This window comes from Coptis chinensis, chromosome 7 (genome assembly GCF_015680905.1).
Source record: "Coptis chinensis isolate HL-2020 chromosome 7, ASM1568090v1, whole genome shotgun sequence".
Classification (NCBI taxonomy): domain Eukaryota; kingdom Viridiplantae; phylum Streptophyta; class Magnoliopsida; order Ranunculales; family Ranunculaceae; genus Coptis; species Coptis chinensis.
The window spans coordinates 20,447,846-20,472,015 of NC_141462.1; the positions used below are offsets into that span (position 1 = coordinate 20,447,846).

The window sequence follows — 24,170 nt, forward strand, 5'->3', positions numbered from 1 at the left end:
AATAAATAATCACTATCTTTCTCATTTCGATTGATTGCTGTGAATCTTTGTTTTTGCTTTATTGATTCTTCTTTTTTCTTTCTAATTTGAATAAATTAGGTTTCCGTGACTATGTAAATTTATTTTTACATATTGATTTTCCTTAGATCCTGTGACTCTATGTAAATATGGTTTTACATAATCGTTTTAGTATGTAAATTTAGTTTTATATGATGATTTTTCTTTGCAGCTGTGACTATGTAAATTTGTTTTTACATGGAAATTTCAGTATATAAATTTATGTTTACATAGTGATTTGTGTATGCAGATCTCATGATTGTAAATTTGTTTTTATATGAAAATTTCAGTATGCAAATTTATATTTACATAACAATTTTACTATGTTAATTTATTTTTACATAGACATTATGTATGCAAATTTATCTTTACATATGAAATTGACTATGAAAAAATATTTTTGCATATGTTTTTTCAATATGCAACTAGTAATTATACTATGTAAAATTGTTTTTGCGTAGTATAAAGTTTATTATACAAACTGATTTCTCATATAAGTTTTGTAATACATAGTTTTTTCTTGCATTGCAATTTACTTATGCAAATTTACTTTTGCATGGCAGTTGACTATGTAAAGTTATTTTTGCATATGTAAATTAATAAGCTTAATTTCCATAGCAATTTATCTGTGTAAATTTACTTTTGCATAACACTTGACTATGTAAATTAATATTTGCATATATAAATTAATGTTTGCATATGCGAATTTATTTTTACATAGCAAATTGATTGTGCATTAGATTTTGCATACAAATTTTGAAGTATTTAGGTTTTTGTTTTGCAAAACTGTAAAACCACATTTTTTTTTTAAAAAAACACAATGATTTTTATTTAGTACACTGTAGATCTTGTTTCTTTTGAGTAACAACTGTTGGATCTACAAATCTACAATCATCTTTACTTTTTCTTTTTAATGTTCCAATAATTTCTTCTTCTTTTTTTCCATTTCAAACGTTTTTGAAGATAGAAATTTAATCCCTGTGTTTTTGGGTTGTTTTTTTATATTATATTTTTTTTTCGATGGAAAGAGGTTGTAGAAGACTAGGAGAGAACGTGGATATTTTTCTTTTGGGGGTGGAAGGGTATTTTGGTCAGTTTTCGAATGTGGTTTTGCATTTTAAAAAACAGGAGGTTTTTATCACTTTGTCCGTGTAGAGGGAGGTTTCATGTACCGGTTTATGGAGGAGGGAGATTATTCTTAAAACAAATCTTGTTAAAATGATTCGGGTTTTCGGATATTCGGGTCGAATTCTAGTCACAAATATAGAAACCATATCCGTTAAAATAGATTCGGATATGGTCGGATTCGGGTTGCATCCCATACTATTTCCAACCCTAATTGTTCATACCTAAAATAGGTGAACATATCTCATACACTATGTTGAGATATAAACAGTGATTGTTCATACCCCAAATATGTTAGAACAAATACTCTAATAGGTGTTTTTAATTTACTAATTATACATATATCGAGTTGTTTTGGTAAGGTCGGGCTATTTTTTAATTTCGCGTCAGGAGTAAATTTGAATTTTTACCACTTTGGGCTTTTTTTATTTCGCGTTAGGAACATACTTGTCCTAAAATCTACTCGATCTTTGTGAGTAATTAAAAAAAAATAGTTTTGAAAATGATTTTTTCGTCCTTTTTGTATTTGAGAGTAACTCTCTATACGTATATATTGATGTCACTGAGGAATATTTCCTTTGAACCCAAGTACGTAACTACTACGTATATATCAGTCTCAGTCTCAGTTGAAGAATATTTCCTTTGAACCCCTTATTGAAAGGCTAAGTTGCTAGTTGGGAAAAAAAAAAGTAAAAGTAAAGCTAGAAAAGAGCTTCGAAAATGAAAACGTTAAAGTTTTAGAATACGTGGTCGGCAGGATTCGAACCTGCGCGGGCAAAGCCCACATGATTTCTAGTCATGCCCGATAACCACTCCGGCACGACCACTTGCTTGTACGTTTCTTTAATACAATATATAAATTCGTTATGGTTTCAGCTTCCATTTCGGTATACAGTTTATAATGTATTACGGTCTAATTTGTTAAAACGACATCATATAATCTCTCAACTTATCAAGGACAAAGAAAATTCATACTTCTGCAGCAGCAATTCAGCATCATATATGCTAATTTCTAACTTCTTAGTACTGTTAAATAGACGTTAACTTCATCCAGATATTGCATGATAACCACCATGGCACTAATAAGTGATTTCGGGTAATTTGTGCTCAACAAGAGGCAGCTTCAAGAAAAGAAAAAATCTTCACTGAAATTTTCGTCTTATCAACGAAGAATATCACAATATCTAGCCGATTCCTAAACTTTCAACAGATATATTCCGATATATTTAGCTGATATATTCCGACATTGCTTACTATGCCTAGGAGCATCTAGAAGTTGAAACTTGAAAAGTGCCATTGAGAAAAAATCGAAAACAATTTGCTAGATTCTAGTCATCTGCAAATACAAAAGAAATTTATTTTTATTTTATTTTTGAAATTTATAAAAGTAGTAAAACATCTTTCATATGCATCGTCAAGTGACAATTACTACACACGAATCTACGCAAACAATTGCTCAAGAAAATTATCATTTACCGCATAGTCTCATACAACTTTTACATAAGGACTCCAAAGTCCAAACAACAATAATACACAAGGCAAACTTACGATAATTCAGACTTCAACACACACAATACATTACTCACTCCGTTACTCTCTTACATATTTAACCAGAGATATCAATGGCCTTGACATCAGGTTTCTTAACTTCAACCTTAGGAACAGTAACAGTAAGCACTCCATTCTCCATTTCAGCTTTCACTTCATCAACCTTAGCATTCTCAGGAAGCCTAAATCGCCTTAAAAACTGTCCACTGCTACGTTCCACGCGATGCCATTTGTCATTCTTTTCTTCCTTCTCTTTGCTTCACTCTCCACTAATCTGAAGAACCCTCCCTTCTTCAACTTCCACTTTCACTTCTTCCTTTTTCAGTCCTGGAAGATCAGCTTTGAACACATGACCTTCTGGTGTTTCCTTCCAGTCAATACGAGTGTTCGCGAATTGGGTTGTTTCATTTGAGAACTCAGAGCGGAATGGAGAAAGTGGGAAGTCTTGGAATGGATCCCATATGTCTAGAGAGATTGGGTCGAAGATGTTGCTTCGTCGGCCACCAAAGATGCTTGGAATGATCGACATTTTCAGATTTGGATTGGGTATATGTATGGAGTGAAGAGAATGTGATGGAAATGTATGCAGATATTAAGTGCCTGAAAGAAACTCTTTGTAACCTTTTTTGTGAAACTTAATATGGTGTGAGTGGTTGGATGATGCATATTTATAGTGATCATCGATTTGTCCTGAGTTTTCCAGAGCAATGTATAATTGAAACGTAAAACTCTAGTAAAGTTCTATACATTTCCAGATTTTTCAAGAGCCTGGAACCTTCAGGAACTATTGAGGCCTTCGGCTTGGTCGTTGATTACTTACAAAGCCCATGTTTTGTAACCACTCTTAAGTCTTACCGGATTAGGATGGGTCCGGAACTGATCTTAATACACTTAAGGCTAAAACCGAGTGGGCTGGGGTTTGATTGGACTCTAGTTTAAAGTCTATGTCCTATGTTACTGGATTGGATAAGACTAAATAGAGTTTCAGTCTTGGCCCAACCCATTGTCAGCCCTATGGCTGCATTATGCTCCTAAGCATACAAAGAGACATACCGAATTATCAGAAGGGAAAAACAAACGAAAAAAAACAACACACGCACACAAATATAACATAGGACTGTCTGAAAATTCTCCTAATATATGAAGCTTCACAAGAATTTCCTAAGACAGCAAGTTTGATTACACAGTCAATCACAAACTCAGAACTCACCAATTCGGAAAATTTGTTTAAACAAACCTTGTTCTCAGTTTAATGAGAAGTGACTCAAATGAGATTGGATCATCTGTGCCCCGAACACAAAGTTCAAATTCTGCTCTTCCCTCTGCACAGACAAGCCACAACTTTTTGAAAACATACTTATGGAAGAAATGCACACCATGACGTTGCATGATGCAGAAGTGGTGTTGTTTGGTGTAAATGGTGCTCCCACAGTTTTAATGATCCAGTCTCCACTCAAAAAATGACTCACGTTATCTGCAATTCCTCGTCCAAAAAGTGGTGTAACTGCAAATGTCTTACTTGTGAGTGCTGAGCAATTGACTGCCAATCTCTTACAGCTCACTTCAACTGAAACACCAGTATAGTCTATTTGGATCTCTTAAACAAAATAGGGATATGAAATGAGCGCATAGCATTAGAGCCTCCTGCAAAGAGGAAGCAAGAAAACAATATAAGTGCCAAAATGTAGTATAAGATGGGAACCTAAGTAGTATCATATTCTACCGCAGGATGTTCTAAATGGCAGAGTAACTACAACACCGTCCAACCAGTTACCAGTCCCATAAATGTAATATGGTCTTATAGTTTCTTACAACTGTTCACTGTGTACTAAAGAGGTGTTTGTGTATGCAGTAAGAAACTACTGAGACCCAAGTCATCGATCTGTAACATGATAATTTGCACCATAGCAACTACTACAAATTCTTCATTCAACTTTTACAAACAGATTAATTTATTATTTTACTCTTTCTTATCCAACTGATTTCCCATTGTTGCATGATGTTTTATGCACATTCTGTATATGGTCTCGCAATTTGTTGAGACCCACAACTAAGATTCGTGTGTTTCAAGTTCAGCCACATAGTAGCTTGAGAGTTCTTTAGACATTTGTGTTTACAATCACCTCTCTAGTGTCAATTTTCAACAAATTCTCATGAACATTAACATCATCGTCAAGAGTTCAAGACAAAATAATAATATAAGAATAAGCCCTCTAGTAGGATGATGCATAGGGGATGGTCATTTGTGCTTTCCATCTGTCTTGAACTTTTCCTCTCTCCATCTCCGCCTCTCCCTCTTTCTTTTCTTCGTTTCTTTCATGACGCACCCTTTCCCTCTCATCTCTCTATCTGAACCTGAACGAGGCTTTACTTGTTGTTCACTGCCAGTGATTTTACTACTTACTACCTGTAACAATCTAGTTGGGGAATACATGACACAGCGTATTTTACACAACCATAAAGAAGGCCATCAATTGTTCTGGTTAACAAATTGGTCGGTGATACAACTTACTGAAGGCTGATGTCAGTTTGTCTTCAAAATTTTCAATAGTTGATGAAATTGCATATCTTCCTTAGGAGACAAAACATAGATGTCACAATGAGGTCATATTTTAACGTGAAAATCACACCTTAATACTTACCACTTGCAAGTATGCTATAAAAGTAGGATACATCCAACAAGTAACATGACTCGAATTTCCTAAGTGTTTCAGAACTAATTTTAATATGACAGCAAAGTGCTAGTAGCCTAGGAGATACATTTTCCCTCATCAGCTCCATCAATTATCATTGTTATGATTGTCATGGCAAAAACTTAGCCAAAGACTCTCAAGGCTGTGTAATTAAAAGGAGATGAATGCCAACATAAAAACAAACAAAAAGAACGGACGGGGAAAAAAACTTAAAAGTATGTAATTAACAAACCGAATAAAAAACTACCAACCTCAACGCATTCCAAATATCTCTTCGGGAGGATCATATATATGTCTATCAGGAAATATTTCCTCGAAATCTTCCTTAACCCTGTTTCTCAAGAGAGGATGTGGTAGAAGTCCCTTCAGCAAAATCCGGAACGGCAATTCTTCTGGTGGATCGGGAGACTTCTTCATGTCTTCATAAATATTCATCGCATCTGCTGGCGATCCATACCGCAGGAAACCCCGAATGACTTCAGAATATGTTTGACAATCAGGGAACAAATCCTCGTTCTTCATAGCTTCCCAAACTTTCATTGCCTCCTCCATCTTTTTACTTTTCGACAATGAAACAATTAGATCTTTATACAGGTAGACATCCGGCTTATACCAGTCCTGCTTTTGAATTATACAGAAAATCTGAAATCCAAATTTCTTGATTATAAGTCCCAATACACATTGGCTCAACAACACATAACTGATTGAAAATTATGCAACTAAGCAAAGCGACAGCCACAATGAAACAAAGAATAATGAGCACAAAAGATTGTATATGCAACTGGTAATGAAACGGGTCACAAACAAAAGATTGACCACGAAAAAGCCTCTGAAAAGTAAAACAAACCTCATTCTCTAGAAAAAAAACTCTTATGTTGCCTTCTGCATTTCTCAGTTATAAAGTACTCATCTAAAGAGTTCTACAGCATAATGATACATATCTTCAAAACTAGTCTACAAATGTACAAAATTTCATTTTACAATAAGCAGAAGGCATTTTCTATTAACTTTCCAATTGATCATTAAGGTTCTAAACTTGCAGAAATCCTAACTAAGATGGAGACATAAGATAAAAGTATCTTAAACAACAGAGCCAAAGCAACTTGAACAAATATTGATTAAGAATATACATATCTACAAAACTAGTCTGCATGTGTGTAAGATTCTACTTAAATAAGCAATAAGCAGAAGCATAAAAAAATTAGCTTTATAACTGCTCATTATAAGCATCAGTCTTCCTTTAAAATCAACAACTGAAATGTTAAAATGTATACCTTGAGAGCCAAAGAAACCTCTTCTTGTCTTTCAAGTTCAGTAAGAACAGCAATCAAGTCCATCTTCAATAGTCTCAAAACATGTGATTTAATGAACTTGTTAAGGTTGTCTTCATCCTCTTTAAACCTTTTCAAACCGGATATAACAAACAATGCTTCTTTCCCAATCATTTTTTTACCTTTCCATAGTGGCCCTCTTGGTCTACCATCATGGTAATTTCGCATATTCAAGAACTGCTCTTTTGAACTGATTTCCACATTTGGGTTTTGTAGTTTAGTTAGTGAAGATGATTTTTGGAAAGGTATGACAAGGTTTTGAAGAATTGTTGTGGATATAATTGGGATTTTTGATTTCCATATGGCTCGAATCGCCATTTCTGTGGAAAATTAGTCTTAAACCCTGGTGGTTAAGGGCTTAAACCCTGGTGGTCGTTGTTTTGTGAAGAGAAAGAGTTGCTTAGAAACAACTCCTTTTAGGAGCGTGCCACCACACTAACAGACAAGACCCTTTGTGTAATGATTGCGAATTTGTACGAATGGTTCCAAATATCACCATATTTCCGATTCGCAAATCGTCTCGTTGTTTTTCATGAATATTGTAGTTGGATTGATAACTTTTCGATCAAGAAAATATGAATGGTTTGGTGTTTAAAAAATTTGAAGTTATTCACTATCAGCTCTGAATTTTGCAAAAATGATTTGCTCATAGTCTCATACAACTATTTTATTTTCTCCGTTTAACAGTCTAAACTCTTAAGTGGGCTACTGGAAACTGGAAAGCAGAAAAAACAAAGTCCTATGATCAAACAACACCTCCCACCACAAACAGAAACTACAGACAACAATCAAATGGCAGTTGTTAATATATTAGAATCGAGTTAATAACCACCTTACAAACTTCTAGAGTCATCAGCCACCCCAAAAACACATACATTTGTATTTTTTTTTTTTATAGTACACATACATTTGTATTGCACTATTGCACCTTCAATGTTTCTTTTTTCCTTGATAATACACCTCGTAAAAGCCTGAGTATGTTACAAGCATGAGTAAGCTAGCTTTCTGTTTTATTGATACCCAGACACAGCTCCACTTGTACATACAGAAGCCGCTTAAAATCTGATCAAAATTGAGAAAGATTGTATAACACCTGCAATGAACAACCGCTGTTACTCACCAAACAAATACTAATGGAGAAGTGGGCCAAAGGACACGGTTCCAGTTCTACAACAAATGCATTTCAATATTGTTGATGATAAAAACTGGACCAAGGGGCAGTGACTCATTTTCTTGAAATATACTGAATTAATGTAAGTACCAAAAGCTGCACAATTCATTCAATTGCAATCTCATTTGCAGAGAACCACTAACTCATAATAGAACAAGCCGCAATATAATTAAGTTGCCTATAGAATCTAAGGGGGTGTTTGGATCCTATTTATTTATTGCCAAAAAGTGTTTATTAGTGAAAAAACATTTTTTGAAAAAATAAATGTGTTTGGTTTCTATTTAAAAAAAAATAGTTTTTCATCCAAAAAACACTTTTTGATCCCAAAAAGTTGTTTTATGATAATTAGGTAAAACTTGTTTTTCAAGTTAAAAAACTATTTTTCTTTGAAGGAAACACTTTGAGTGCTAAAGGCAAATGAACTCCCCGGATGTTTTAGACTTTAGTGATTTATGCCACGATATGCCAAAATATATCGAGAAACATAGTGTGAAATCTATTTTCATAAAATAGGTTTTAAGAAAAATCACAACCAAACATGTTTATTGAAAAACTGTTTTTAGAATAAATACTTTTTCATAAAAATGTTTTTTAAGAAAAAATGATTTTTTGAAAAAATGAGAACCAAACACCCACTAATGCTTTAGCAAAAAACAATTGCAACCAGTTTCTACAGTTCAGAAGTAAACCCAAGAAGCCAATGAGCAATTCGTGAAATTGAACAACAAAAACTAAAACACACATCTAAATATGCATTCACCAAACCAAACAAGCATAAATCACAAGAGATGACCATAAACCAAAGACGCATGAGAGCTGTTACCTCAAGTTCAATTAGAACTGTGAGTTGCTGAGAAATGTCACCATACATCTAGCACTTTGGAACATCCTATCTACTTTCTGCCACACTGAGCTTTGAATTTCAAGGAGTTTCGTTGCCTTATCCTGCAGAGTCACTTGGCGTCGAACCGTTTCACCATGTATCTGATCAAAATAAGATATGCCAGGGATGAAAGTCATTCGTCATTTCATCAATGCTAACAATAGTCATAACAGCCCCCAGCACAGTAAAAACAGTGGGGTAGAAAAGAAGAAGGAAACCCACTGTCCCATAATCAGTTGAAAATCAGAATTTTGGTTCAACTGACCCAGATAGGATTTTATGCACAACATGTTACGTCCTTGATTCTAAGGGGCCAACATGTGTAGTCAATATTGAGTTTCTGATTTCTATGACTGAAGTCCAATTAACCGATCATATACTAAAAAGTAGAAACAGTAGCAAGTGGCCTTAAAGCACAAAGTACATAAGTTGTGTTCCATTGACTTGTACATAATAAAAGTGTATTTGTGCAAAGCTCTTATCCTTGACTCAAATAAGCACATTATTATCGGGAGTCAACACATTTTCTCTAAAAAGAAAACCTAATGGCCGCCGCCGCAACTCAAGACAGCTATCTGCTTCTATCTTCATCTATGGTTCTCTTCATCTCGAAGAGGAAGATGATGCTATTATACTGCATCAAGAGAAGCTTGGAGCACATATCTCTCTCCCATTGAACAAATCTAATTCCACAAAGCTTCTCTCCCTCTTCACTTCTACGGTTGGTGAAACTTTAAGGAAGAAAACGAATGTATACTGATTTTTGTAATTTCCGAAACAATTTTCAAACAGTGTTTAGCGAAAACTTACCAGTAAAACGAGTTCCTCATGCGATGATTAAAATAGGATACGTAATATGTCAGTATGGTTTTGCTGGAATCGGCTTTTGCAAAATTTCATGGAATTTCGCTGCATTGTGTTCTATGGTTCTAAGAATTACAAAAAGTGTCGACTTGGCCAATCACTTGAGTGCACATGCAGCCTTTACACACCTTTAACATGGATAAGACAGGTAATTTCCTCATGTCCAAGTCTTAACATACAGCAGGTTGGAATGTGAGATTGATAGATTTTCTAAACATTGACGTTCTGCCAGGGGTGGGCCATCAAAACAACTTTGACACCCTCCAGTATCATCGACATAATTCATTCATTTGTGGCCTTGTGGGGATCACAAAATCCTCTATGTTTTACTCAAAGCTATGACTCACACCCAGTTATTAGTATGATAAATGCAGTAGCTCATGCTTGTAACACCCCAGGCGCAGAACACATTCTGGCACAAGTACTTTTTTCATTTATACTACTTAGCCGAAATAGAGTACGTGATTGGTACCTTCAGAAACAATCTTATAACAGCTTGGATGAACTCAAAGTTGTTCCTGCAGGAAATCTCATGTATAAAATAATCCAGTAGAAGTTGAATGTAATACAATTCAGGTCTCTTTTCAGGTTCCTGCTGATCTTCATCATCTATAATTTGAAGCATCCTCAGTTCCATATCAAGGGCTGATGGAGATAAAGCTTTGATGTAGTTTGTAAATTCTAAAACTGCAAGAGAAATAGGATAAATAATTTGAGGGATTTTTTAAAAAAATAAATGAAGACATTTTAATACTGATGGGCTGATCCGAACTGAAATAGCAGCATCTTCATTACTAAAATACTAAGTTACATTGACACGGATACGTGTGTCCGCATCTGAAACGGATACAAAGTGTCGGACACGGAAAAATACCAAAAATTAAGTATATCATGTACAATATATGTGCGTGTGTCGTGTCCGACATGGACACGTATCCGACATGGATTATTTTAAAAATATGGCGTGTCCATGTAAGTAACATAGCTAAAATATGGATACACTGCAGTTATATCAGTGATTCTTCTCATTTTCTTTGATATGTTCAACTGCTATGGCTCATCGGTCCAGAATAATTTGAAACCATACAATAGAAAAGTCAAAAGGCAATCTAGTCACAGATCCCAACCACTTGGGCTCAACAAGGAGGTTATGGAAACAACAACCTTAACAGGAATCGACAGCAAACAAAGAATCTGTCCAAAAGAATTACTAAACGATATTAATACATCCTAAAAAAAAAGTGATATAGAAGATGCATGATGTCAACAGCACAGTCATTGCTGTCATCCTACAAGGAAATCAACTATGTCGAAGCTACCAGAAGATAGGTCAATTGGCGCTCAATGTCTAGCAGGACAATTAATTAGTCCGCAGCACACATTATTACTCAATAACTTAATAAAGCAATAAAGAAACAACGGGGACTACTTACAGTTCTCCATTTCAGCAGAAGACTGAAGAAGTTTGGAAAATTGTGATTGTGGTAAATCAGGTTTTCTTTTACTGTTTTCCAGTTCATCGCCTTTTAGATCTTTTGCTTCATCTGAATCGTTAGGTTTGAACAAAATTTCTCCTGAAAAAGATGGAACTGAGGGCAAGAAGAATGGTGCCTTTTCTGGTTTTTTCGGTGGCTCAATTGGTTTGTTGCGAACCTAAATATCACAGAGATATCAGTATTCTTTCAATAAGAGAAAAGTTTCAACAAAAGTATGCAAGATATTGAGGTTCATAAGAAACTGAATCCAAATAATAAGTCAATATAAATGAAGTCTAACATCAATTCAAAACACAAAACTCTGTCAGGTAACTTAAGTGCTTGGAAAGGTAATAGAGGTCATGGAATCAGTGGTGTAGATACTTTAATCAGGGTAAGCAAGATAATAAACAACAGTCTATCTGTTTTGGTACACTTCCATTCTCATTAGGATGATAATCTAAAATTGAGTATTGCATCCAGGATCTACAGGATTATGATAGATGAACTTCTTACTTCTCCATGCTCTCGGTTTGGTGCAACTTAAACTTCACCGTAATCATTTTTTGATGTGTTAGGAGCTAGTTGATAGGTGACGACTTTCTGATTGAATCAATTCAATAACTACTACAATTATTAGTCAAAACAGCCAAAATGGATATTCATATAGAATACATTGCACACTAATTCAATATAGAAAACAGCCAAAAAATAGATATTCATATAGAATACATTGCACACTCATTCAATATAGAGACCAAAATTTCAAAAATAAATGCATAGATTGCCTATGACATGTCCAATTTTAATTCATAAGCAATATTATTCTGTTTACCCTGAAGGCCTGAACAGACCACCCCAATTTTCGTATCTTTAACTTGATAAGGTGAGCACACACCAGGGTAACAAGTGATAAACTAATCATAAACGAAAGTGCTAACTCAATATGTAAGAGAATCTGAGGGCTGACATTGTCTATATGTCCCTCTTTTATGGGTAGCAAAACTCTTTACCAATTAAGAGAATTAGTAACGTTCAGGGGGTGAGATTGCAGACAAACCCCCCACCCCTTTCCCCTACATGAAATTTAAAAATTACATAATAGACAAACATATGAGTTGAAGTAGAACTAAAAAATTGTGTTGTCAACAAAACAAGAGCTTCTTGAAAAAAAATAAAGGAAAAACAAAAACCTTTATAATGTCCAAATTGATTAGGCCTTGCCACTGGCTCTTTGGAAGCAATGACAAAGTAACAAGTTCAGGAATTTGAAAATCAAAATGCAGAGCATGGAGTGTATCCTTCATATTTGACTGCTGCCCCGTAGAGTGATCAGACATCACATCCTGAGTTCCTTCTTTTGAAGACACAGCTGGTAACTTAACGCTTATGACTTCTCTCCCACTAGCATATGAATCCAAGTTAGACAACCCGGAGAACATTGCTTGGTTGACCCTGAAAATTAACAAAAGGAAAACCTATTCAAACACACACAAACTTGTGCGCAAAGCTAGGCATACAGATTCAGTTCTACAACATACCACAGGTAGACCCCATTTTGATCAACATGCGAAGTTGCCAAAACATCCATATTGGGTGAAAGAGACAACGCTGAGATAGATACGTCAACACGTAAAGCATCTATCTGCCTAGCCAAGATAACATCCCAAATTCTAAGACTACCATCCATACTAGATGATAAAAGCCATTTGCCGTCCTCACTGAAACATACGTCTGTAATGCGGTCGGAGTGACCCTCAAACTTCCGAACCATCCTTAAGGCGACAACGTCAAACACTCTGATAATCATGTCATCTCCTACGGTAGCTAAAAGACCTGGACATAATCAAATGCGGTTTAAGCAAAAAGTTCTTCAAAGAAGATTATTTAATTCAAGGGAAAAACTGATTTTTGGTTAGGTACAAAAGAAATATCCATTACCATTGGGACGGTGGTAAACAATCTTCACAACGGCACAACCAACTTCCCATCTATATTTTAACTCGCGTTCCTTGAAGTCCCACACCTACAGAGTTCGCCAATTAAAATAAGTAACTGTAGAGTCTGGTGAAACTTAATAATGTTACCTTTTTCAGAATGAAGACTTAAATAATATAAATAGAGTTAGCAATTCTAAGGAATACATGATACATGTAAGCATAACGAATTTCAACAAAGAATGAATATATTCTGTTGTCGTGTCTATACAAAAAGGGTGAGACATGCTGTCTATACAACAATGACCGGATCATCACCACATACTCTTCTCTTCATAAAAATTTAAGGTTTTATAATTTTTATTACGCTAAAGCTCGAAATATTGGAAAGTGAATTTTTATTGGAAAATTTAGATCATTTTTTCGCCTCCATGCAAGTGTGGTGGATCGATAAAACAAAATTACATTGACGTCACAAACTCACAAGTGTGAGTACAAAAATGGGACCCAATCTCCAAATTATTACTACCGTAGCAGGATGGTAAGGAAATTTAGTCCCACAAATAGTTTACAAAATATTAGAATCCCATCCCACCGTGTAATATCAAAGGTGATAAACTGATAATCTTAGAAGAAAGGATTGGTCATTGCCCAAAGAGAAGAGGAGATCAAATCCCAAATATATGAGAATGATCCAAAACTTTACATATAAGTTACTTAATCCAGATTGTGGTTGGTGTGTTAGTAATTGTCAACATATTCTTCATATTATCTGCATATTAATATGAAAGTTAAGGTGTGTGTGTTAAGGTGTGTGTGTGATATACATATTAGCACAATAGAATAAAAACATTAGATAATGCTGTGGACGAAAGTTAAGCTCGGACCTTTATATCTCCATGATATCCTGCACTCATCATTAGAGTATTTGTAGCGTCACAAGCAACTCCAACGACTTCCCCATCATGAGCAGAGCCTTTTCCCTCAGATTTGTCCACATAAATGCCTCGGCTAATCCCTGATTGGAGATTGAATCGCTCAATCCATCCACCCTCTGTTCCCAGCACAGCAAAATTTCCACACACACTGATGGAACAAGCCTGTCAAAATAAATATATTTGATTGGCATAATTTGAAGGGTGCCAAGAAGTGAAACACACCAGCTACAGAAAAAGAAATAGAAAAATCTCTCTAAATTTTCAGTAGGAAGCATAACTAAAAGAAAATTCCAAAAGGATAGGAGAGAGGAAACTTAAAGGAATGGATGCAGGCTATTTTAGTGATCAAGGCCTTTTTCTTCCTGGGCCATATAAACCAACTTGCCCTTTTACTTTAATGAAATCCTCACCTTTATTAATAAAATTGAATAAAAGGCAACCCCCCCCCCCATCCTTTTCCCATAACCTATCATTTGACTGTTCAATTGTGTATTAAAGAAGTTGAGATTGTTTATGTTTACATGTTTATAGAAAATGGTTCCAACTGTTTGCCGAAACAAACAAGTTTCCTAATTCCTCAATGAAGTTCCAGGTGAAACACGAGCGGGTTTCCCATTAAACAGATTGTAAAAAGTTTCACAGCAATTACCACCAGCAGAAAAGTGTTCAGGCACTAGGCAGTGGATTGTGCAACTTTATATGTATTTTTGCAAACTACTCAATCAAAATGAAATGCAAAGAATAAAACGTGAATACATAAATAAGGAGGCCGAGTAAAATTAAGTGACCTGATGAGAAAAAAGAATACCAACATTTGAAAGCATACCTTAACAGGTTTTTGGTCATCGCAGCATGGTGTCAGAATGTGCTCACCAAGAACAAAATTCTGAAGTCTCCATACATATGCCCGTGGAGTATCCATATGACAGGTAACAACATTGCACCAATCCCGCTCACGAATTTCAGCTAACATTGGCACATGAAGAATGAAGAAGTGAGTTATCACAAAGCTAGAAGTAAAAATAGAAACATATGTAATGTTTTCATTCGCAAAAACTAGGTTTCATTTAAAAAATGGGAATCATGCTGTAGAAAAATCCAAAATAGAAGATGGTCTATCAATAAAACAGGATATAGACAAGTATTCAAGGTTTTCATACCATTCTTTTAGATATATGGCTTCTAATCACCCATGTGTAACAAATGTATCGAATAAGTGTCTAGGTCCCATAGCTACAGATCGGTTGATTTGAAAATTGAATCATTCAGATTTTAATAGCTAACAAAACTTGTCCCAAAATAAAGCATACAAAGATATGTACTACACGGCATCATGTATTACATATTCACTCTAATGTTTTACAACAGATCCAAAAAAATATTAAAAAAAAATCAGAGAACAGAAACAATTTGTTTTCAACACAGTTTTTATCATTGCTGTTGTCTTTGTTATTGTTCACTCAATTGTCAAGTGCAATCAAAATATGGGACCGGTTTCAGGCATCTATACAATGGCAGAGGGAATGGAGCGGCGACCTCCACGTGAAAAATCCAAACGTTAACAGGAAATACAGAATTTAAATGATAGAACCACAGATGCGTATCTTTAAAACACAAGATTCCATAGAATGGTAATCTGTGGTTCGATTGGGTAATGGCAAAGGAATGTAACAAATAATAATTGCTTGAACTGCTCTTAAAAAGAGGTGCTGCTCAACCCAAAAAAAGTGTTTTGAAAAACTTTAAATAAATAAGGAAAGCACACACCAAACACCGCAGCATTGAAAAAATATATTGTTACCATATTACCAAGAAAAGCAAACTCTTACTTGAAGGACAATGCAGGAATTACTAGTCACAAATCAAGATGAAACAGGATCTTTCGTGTGCAGATGGGAGTCCATTATGAGCTGTTGATAGGATTTTTCTATGTTTTTTCTTTTGAGTATTTAGTAGCTTGTACTATAGGATATCTCATCCTTTTTCTTTTCGATATATATACACTCTATACTTTACCGATAGAAAAAAAAAAAAAAAAAAAAAAAAAAAAAATGTGAAAACTTTACTATGCAAAGAATGACGAGTCGTTATTTTTTATTATACTTTATCAAATACTATAACAAAATTTGACACACAAGAAGCACAATTCATAAATAAGATATCATACCGAAATCAAATGAAACAACTGGCTTCAACTTTATCTCTTCTTCCTGAGACACAAAAATTCCCAAAATTAAGTAGCTTGTGTGTTATATACATCATTAAATGTATCAAGCAATTGGGAAAGCTGTTTGTAGTAATGGACCCAAGGAAACTATTGAACAACTGGTGAATGAGTAGAAGCATAGGGGATCCCTGAACAAATGATATCACCTCAAGTATCAATGCTTCGTAAGATCCTGACTTACAACCTATGAGTTTTTTTTTACTATAACAGGTGAGATTAGATGACATGAAAATGGAGTAAAGAACTCCAAAGTGATATAGTCTTGCATAAATACTTCACCCGTCATTCATCAAGTCCCTTTTAAACATAATTAGCTGGGAGATTAGAACCTCAGCAAAATCGTAACCATGTGACATAGCCAAACGTGAAAAACACAACTCATACTCATCATACCTTCATCCTGAGTCTCTTCGCTCTTTTAGACACATGACGCTGAGAAAGTTCTCGACTTTGTTGATCCTGATAATCCAACAAAATATCAGGGTAGCCTCATACATAGTGAGTAATTTTACGTAAGCTAAGAACTGATGACCCACAACAAGGTACGCCATCCATTTTACGGTGTACAAAAAAATATCAGAGCAAAGCAGCACAAAGACAATATAATAGATCAATAACATATAGATTTTACGTGCTCGAAAATTTGGACAAAAGAATAAACAAAATGCATTCATGACTACTAGTATTATGTTCTCTATGACCTGAAGTTGGGTCTTATGACTTAGGAGAACATAAGATTCTCGAACTCATCCAAAACCCAAAAGAGTTCCGTTGGATAGTTGACAATCAGAAAGAGCTGATCCATCTAAGGATAAATCAACCAAGGAGGAAAGCTTGGGACTGACATCTCCTTTTTTGTCTACACTATTGATGAAAAAAGTAACCTGTCATATATCATGCAATGAGGTCAGGGGAAAACGTGATTTAGGGCCTATATTTACTCATCTGTGGTTTGTGAATATCATCCTATGCCTATCATTAAAAACTGAAACATCGCAATGTCTTCCTGTGCGGCTGTGCATATATATGTCCACTGGGGGTAAGAATTTTATTCTTTCAGATTGGTATGATCATGTTATGGTGCATGTGGGTTGGAATAGGTCTTGTTGGTTCATTCTTCTTTATGCTTGCTGATCAAAAAATAAGAAAAAGAAAAACAACTACCACAAATTTAACAAAATAAGCTTTCTGACATGACTGCCTAAAAAGGACCAAAACAAGATTTTATTTTCCGACATCCAAAAAAGGTACAATATTTACTTCTGAGAATAGGTTGTTTGCAATTCAACTTTTTTTTGTTTTTTGTTTTTGCCGGAGGTCAATAGGGCAGCTGATTCATTGGACACCACTAAAGGCCCTAGTTACCTAAGTTTCCTTTTAGACGTTAGGTAAAGGGGAATTCTACAACGTAAATTGTGTGGTGCACTAGTGATGCTAGCTTTGTAAACAAAATAAGTCAGTATACTGCCAACTTGTGGCCAAAATCCAATATAAAGTTAACCATTATAGAGTAGCTTGCGTCGTGAACAATAAAATACTAATCAGCATATTATTCGTTTATTCATATATGCTGGGAAATTAACAATAAAAGTTACAGTCGGTGGATAGCTAAAGTCACCATAGCAATATAAGGATTTAGGATTAGATAAACTGGACCTTGATCACAGTTCACAGAGAATGATTCAGAACAAATTTTCACAAACAGAATAGAGTAAAAAACTAACAATGTTATGATAGTAACTATGCCCTGAACGGAACATGGGCACGCTTCTGACTAAGTAATAAAAATAATACTATTAAAGTATTAATATAAGTAATTTTAAGACTGAAAAGAATTCGTATCGCACTTGGATGACAGAGAAAAGACGAAAAGCGCGATCCTGGCCAGCAGATAGAATGTGTCTTCCATTGGCATAGAACCTGGTAAGAAAATAAGAAGTACAGTAAAAGAGAATTTGAGAGTGAAGGCCAACTAAAACAGAGTACATAAGGTCCGAACATCAAAAATGACATGAGATATACGAAGCTCAAAAAACATTGGATGAAAAAGGAACAGATAAATTGTGCAAAAGGTAAGTACAAGCATATTTAAACATTTCTACTAATTATAGTTTGAACACTGCAATGATTTCAAAGGCACAGAACAGTAACTATATATTATCAATGGACACAAGTAACAACTTCACAAAGGATTATTACTCAACAAGGAATGCTCTTAAGAAAGATCACCATTTGAGGATATTAACTAAGACCAAACATTCCATATATCTTATTCTTTCTTGCATTAGTGTGACATCTTTTATATCACCCTTTCTATAAAATGTTGTGATTCACATTAAATGGGCCAGAGTTGTCAATGTGTCTACTAGAACCACTAAGCAGCTATAAAAAAAACAATGAAACCTATCATAAAATAGCCTTTCACTTCTTGCCTCTGGGGCCTGGTGTCATCATATAGAACTGTTTACTTGGAATCCCTGTGCAACTATATAATACTGATACTCCAAATTGTGTCGAATACACGGATACATATCCGGGTCAGAGATAAGGCCAAATATTTTAACACACATAGAACAGTCGCTAACTAGAAGTGCCAAAATGCCTAGCACCAAGCAGTCGTTTTTTATTTTTGGAAATATTTAGACTACAGGACCTGAAATCATATGCTCAAAGATGCATGTTTATTATTTGAAGATTCAAAAAGAAATATTAAATCATTTGCCACACGTACATGGAGTTGTGTGCAGTACTCCATAATGGATAAACACCTACTCATACTAACCCTAAGTTGTGAATCCAAATTGGAGAAAGTTCTATGCCCTGGGAATCAATAGGGCATCATAGCCAGTATAGTTTCTAGAATTTACACCCTATCTTCAAAACACTCATCCAATTGGGGATGTAAACAGTATATGATAGTTAACACACTCATTGGAAGAGACATGGGGAGTAAACCGACACATTATACATTGGAGATGTATTTGGGCCCATGTGGGGGTGTAAATTCCTAATGGCAGCACTATGGGGAGCCTATGTGGAGGGGTAAATTTACACCCTCCCACTGAATTGCCCTTACTAGTTTTACAAATGCAACCAAAAGAAGGTAGAAACAGGACCAAGAATGTTCAAAATAAATCTAAAAACATTAGTGAATTTCCAATATCTACTTCAGCCTGATCCTTAGGGCTTTTGATCACAGCTTGATTGTCCCTTTCCAGTATGTTATGCGCCCAACTTGACAGCATGAAATGCAGCAAAAAAATCTGTTTCGTCGGCTGATTTTAGAACTCCATAATTTGATAGCACCAGTTTTCGACTTTCATGTGGTATTTGTATAATTTCTAAATTTTATTTCATTAATAAAACAACATTTTCCAACCAAATGGATTGCATAAATGAAACAAGAAACATAAGACAATCACAAAGGAATCCATAATCACCTTATGCAATTTGGAGGAGCACTATGCCCACTTCTAAAGCGTAAAAGACGAGGATCCCCATCACTTGTGTCAAAAATCCACATCTGTTTCATAGAAGAGAAATATAACCAACTTAAGGTCAAAATTGAGTAATAGAAATCTAAAGACAAAAGGTATAGAGCTATTAAAAAGTTTAAAACTATGTCAGCACACAGTCATCAAAAACAGATTTCCTCAAAGTAATTCTTCCAAAACATAAAGGAGAAACAAATCCATACTTTTATTGAGTTGTCTGCTGAGGAACTCATAAGGACAGGCTCATTTGCAAAGAAATGTAGAGATATAATTGAACTGTCATGAGCATCTCTTATAACAGTCTGGAGCCTTCTTTTCTCAAGATTCCATATGCTTATGACACCTGACGAACCACCAGATGCTAGAAGAGGTTGTCCATCTGTAAAATCATATTGAGAAAACGCTAAGAGCAATTATTTGAGAGTTCTATCTTCTATGTGAGCTACTTCTTTTTTTGCGAATAGTATTGCGTAAGGTAAGTACACAATACAGGCCTTTATCATGTTAATGACCCATCTCACAAATCTGTAAAGAAATAACACAGACTACTCTGGAAGGCAATACATCAATTATAAGGAGAGACACCAACAGCAACTTCTGAGCCACTACTAGATGTGATGCTGAATACACACCAGTATTATAGTATTATCAATACTCACTCGTAGATTGATATTATTTGAAGTGGTGCTTGCTGGTTTTGTGCAGCACACAAGGGTACAAAACGATTATATGGCTGAAGGCTTGGCTATACTTGAGAGCATAAATAATTGTTAATAGTGGATGGTTCTCTCTTTTTAACCAATCACAATTATTCAGACTTGTGATTGCTTTGTTAATGGTGCTGCAAGAGGAAATCAAGGACCTTCGGAACTTGGAGATTTTAAAGTGACGAGGTTGTGGAAATTTTATGTGTTTTTTGAAGGAACATTAGGGTAAAAAAACATATATAGGTGAATGCATGGCTACACGAACTAGCAAAAGCGCCGTATACTTCAGAGTTCAGAGCCAGGTAAGTAAGATGTACCAAGACAGAACAACTGGCCTCTAATTGAATGTGAAAGTAAGATAACAGATATGATCAAAGCTGTTCTTTTTCTTGCCGTCCTGAGGGGGGGGAATTAATAAGATTAAGAAGTCATTACCAGTCCTGAAAGACAACGCAGTTACAGCACCTCGTGTAGAATGTGTGAAAGTAACTAGCTCTTCATCATACCGGAGATTATGAACATGGATATTTCCATCAGCACAACCTACTGCAACTACATCAAGGGCAGGTGAAGTAACACAAGTAGAGATAGACGATTTCCAGCCTTTGAACTCATAAATTTTTTCCTTTGTGCTGATATTCCACAGCTGGAGTGTGCCTTCCTGACTCCCAATCAGTACCTACTTACAATAACAAGAGAACTTCAAAATGTGATGCTGACACAATCTTCGTCTTCAGAGGTGACAACAATTGCAAACATCAAATTAGAAAAGAACACAGTTACCTTATTCAAGTAAGTATCTGGATGCATTATGCAGCTAGGAGTGAACTCATCTTCTAGCAGGATGTGTCTAACTGGCGCAAGATTCTGATCAATCCCTTTAAATGCCCATATAAATAGATTATGTTTAGCATCAACACTTAAGATGTATTCTCCAAACAAGAGCAACAAATTCACTTTTTCATTATGCCTGCTCCAAGTTGCAACCTGTTAAAATATCATTGTCAAGAGTCATCCAAGGCAACAATGGAAACAATAAGCACACAACACACTAGAAAAATAAAATATATCACTACCTAACTAATATATCTTTTTAGAATAACAGAGGAGGGCGGGACTGTGGGAGAAAATAAGCAGCAAAGTAGCCATGAAGCCAACCAGTAATGTCAATCAAAGAGAATATTAAGTCGAGCTTTTATCTAACACTTTCTAACCATAACCATTCATGCCATATCTTTTTCGGAGACAACAACGAAATGAGACGAATAAGAGAGAAGGGGAATCTAAGTATTTCTACAAACCTGATGAGCACGTTTAAAAACACCAATGTGATTTCCATATGCAGCAAATGTGTAGTCACGGAATGACGCAAGGGCTCGAATCTTCTTCGGCAATTGAGGTCCTTCAATAAAACTTTTTCCAAATTACAATAGAGGAACAATAATGAAAGTAAACGTATATCCAGCATATTATGGAACAAGTAAAATAAGAATCGTTTCAGTAACCTATCAAACTTCAAAAGCAAAAGGTGGATTCTAATTCAGGAGTTGCATAAAATTTCACATAATATAATTAAATTTGTTCCGTTAAAGGTTTCATGTGAGATTCTTTGCGAATACCATTCAGAAGATGGAACCTATTACTTTGCCAACGTAAACATTCGTTTGAAGAAGGCACTTGTTGTCTAAATAAAGGATCTCATTTGAAGATTTAAAATTTTATATTTTTGGTTTGGACTTTATTCTCCCACTAACTACCATAGACCATAAACACAAGATATGTAAAAAAGCAAGGTAAATAGAAAACAATGAAACAAGCTTGAGGCCAAGGCAGTGATAGTGTCAAAGTCATGATACTAGATGTGAAATGTTGATAAGAAAAGAAAACACCTTAACCAATAACAAAAACTAGTACCAATAAGTAAAGATGACAGTAGATAGTTTGAAGGCTTACCAACAAGAACCAGCGTAAGTTTCGCACACTGCAAAAAATAAAAGGTTTCAGTTATTTTCCATTCAAAATCAACTAGTACTACTTACATTATCAAATAGTCTCTTCGTTTTAATTACAATGATGACAATGCACTCCAATATAAGTTGGTACCAAACAGTATAGTTTGTGAATTTGCAACTTACGTCGTAAACTTGAAAAGATTTACCGACACTGACAGTGACAAAGGTTTCAGTTCCAAGTCTCTGAACAGAAAAAGGTACACCACTTGTGATGTAACCAATTGCTCGAAATGGTTCGAATATTCCCATTCTTTATGAAACGATTTTGAAGAATTTGTTGGTTCAACGTTCTGGTTTTTAGGGATGGGAAAAAATATTTTTGAGAAGAAAAGAGATGAGGGTTTAGGGTTTATGTTTGGCGGGTCGGATTTTGGGCCTAACCCCAGTTACTAAGTCCATATTTTAAGCAATTCAATTCAATATATATTAGCCAGAAGTCCAGAACAAGGGTGCGACTGTGGGTTGACCCTCTTGTTGTTTTGTAAGTGCGGTCTTCGAAGACCGTAATTTGCCTTCACCATGTCTACTTCTTAGGCATCTGATTTTACTCATTTTAGTATGTTTGATATTTTTCATCAGGAACACACAAAGTTTCTCTGTTATAAAAACTATAAATTACAAGCATGTTTGATAGATGAGGAGGTATCGCTGCGTATATATTTTTGTGACCCTACCATATGATGGTTACACGGTAATCTGTTACAGTGTTACCAGAGTTTGTCTGATTGTTTTTTGGGGAATTTTGAGTTAACCCCCCACAGATGAGTAGCGGTTTGACTAAACCCCCCATTTTTAAAATCATTTGAGTTTGCCCCCCACTCCGTCAATTTTGTGTGTAACAGACGTTGGTATTTTAGCTATTGACCATTTTACCCTTATGAAATATTGCCACCCACATTAACACGTTAAACCTAGCTTTGCGAAAACCCCCCAAACGTTGCCATTATTTAATTCTTGCACTCTCTCTCTCGTATTTTACATAATACCTATTTTGCCCTTATGAAATAGCCGTTGAGTTTTATATAAATCTCATCACCTCCTCGACGGCTCGACCCTTTAGTCTGCAATCAACACAAATCTCATCTCATTTTATGGGCGTGGCACTTACGAAGTTAGCAACACAAATCAACCATCTCGTGTTCTATTATTACACTTAATCTTCTTCCCCCTTCTTCTTCTTCTTCTTTCTTCTTCTTCGCTGATTGTTTACTTAAACATTGGGGTTTTATGCAAATAACATATTGACGCTTTGGGGGTCTACACTAACTAATATTAAACCTCAACCTTAATTTGTTTTGTTCTGTTTTCAGATTGCAATGTCATCATCAAAAGCAATCAACTATGGGTCTTGTTTTGTTTGTGGGGATGCGGGGCCTTTGGAAGGTTGATTGTCGTTGGCTTGATTATCCCCGTGTTTTAGGATGTCCGGATACTATGAGGGTTCATTTGGAGTGGGCAAGAACACACTAAAGGATTGAGATTCCTCGGATGTAATAGTGCACCAAGATGCAACGGTTACAAATGGATAGATGTACCAACTAAAGCAAAAAGGGAAGGTCAGTGGAAGTGGAAGTGGAAAGGAGTGAAGTGAATAACAAAGAGAAGTCTAAAGAGGAGGGAAACTTAAGTTGTGTATTGATGGTGTTATTAAGATGAATATTGAAGGCAAGTATTAATGCGATGTAACCGAACTTGTGAGGAAATTAGC

General features: G+C 35.3%; 2 protein-coding genes, 1 non-coding gene and 1 pseudogene across 3 annotated transcripts; all 4 read right to left on the reverse strand.

Annotated features, from left to right (window-relative positions):
- Positions 1-1,927: 1,927 nt before the first annotated feature.
- TRNAS-AGA (transfer RNA serine (anticodon AGA)) lies at positions 1,928-2,009 on the reverse strand. Its single transcript has one exon. It is a non-coding gene; the product is annotated as a tRNA-Ser (tRNA).
- Positions 2,010-2,634: 625 nt separating this feature from the next.
- LOC147486531 (17.8 kDa class I heat shock protein-like) lies at positions 2,635-3,401 on the reverse strand (annotated as a pseudogene).
- A 447-nt stretch (positions 3,402-3,848) lies between these two features.
- Positions 3,849-7,137, reverse strand: LOC147486532 (Pentatricopeptide repeat (PPR) superfamily protein). Its single transcript, XM_086574377.1, has 3 exons — positions 6,698-7,137; positions 5,675-6,065; positions 3,849-4,374 (listed from the first exon to the last, which is right to left on the reverse strand). The coding sequence occupies exons 1-2, from the start codon at positions 7,070-7,072 to the stop codon at positions 5,676-5,678; spliced, it is 765 nt and encodes a 254-aa protein (XP_086430503.1). The 5' UTR covers positions 7,073-7,137; the 3' UTR covers positions 3,849-4,374; position 5,675.
- A 393-nt stretch (positions 7,138-7,530) lies between these two features.
- Positions 7,531-22,837, reverse strand: LOC147486533 (transducin family protein / WD-40 repeat family protein). Its single transcript, XM_086574376.1, has 19 exons — positions 22,586-22,837; positions 22,404-22,431; positions 21,752-21,852; positions 21,234-21,437; positions 20,886-21,129; positions 19,947-20,122; positions 19,690-19,772; positions 18,097-18,169; positions 16,643-16,708; positions 16,190-16,232; positions 14,849-14,988; positions 13,972-14,184; positions 13,089-13,173; positions 12,689-12,983; positions 12,341-12,602; positions 11,106-11,325; positions 10,145-10,359; positions 8,749-8,909; positions 7,531-7,847 (listed from the first exon to the last, which is right to left on the reverse strand). Exons 1-18 carry the CDS (start codon positions 22,709-22,711, stop codon positions 8,760-8,762), a joined length of 2,724 nt encoding a protein of 907 aa, XP_086430502.1. The 5' UTR covers positions 22,712-22,837; the 3' UTR covers positions 7,531-7,847; positions 8,749-8,759.
- Positions 22,838-24,170: the final 1,333 nt, after the last annotated feature.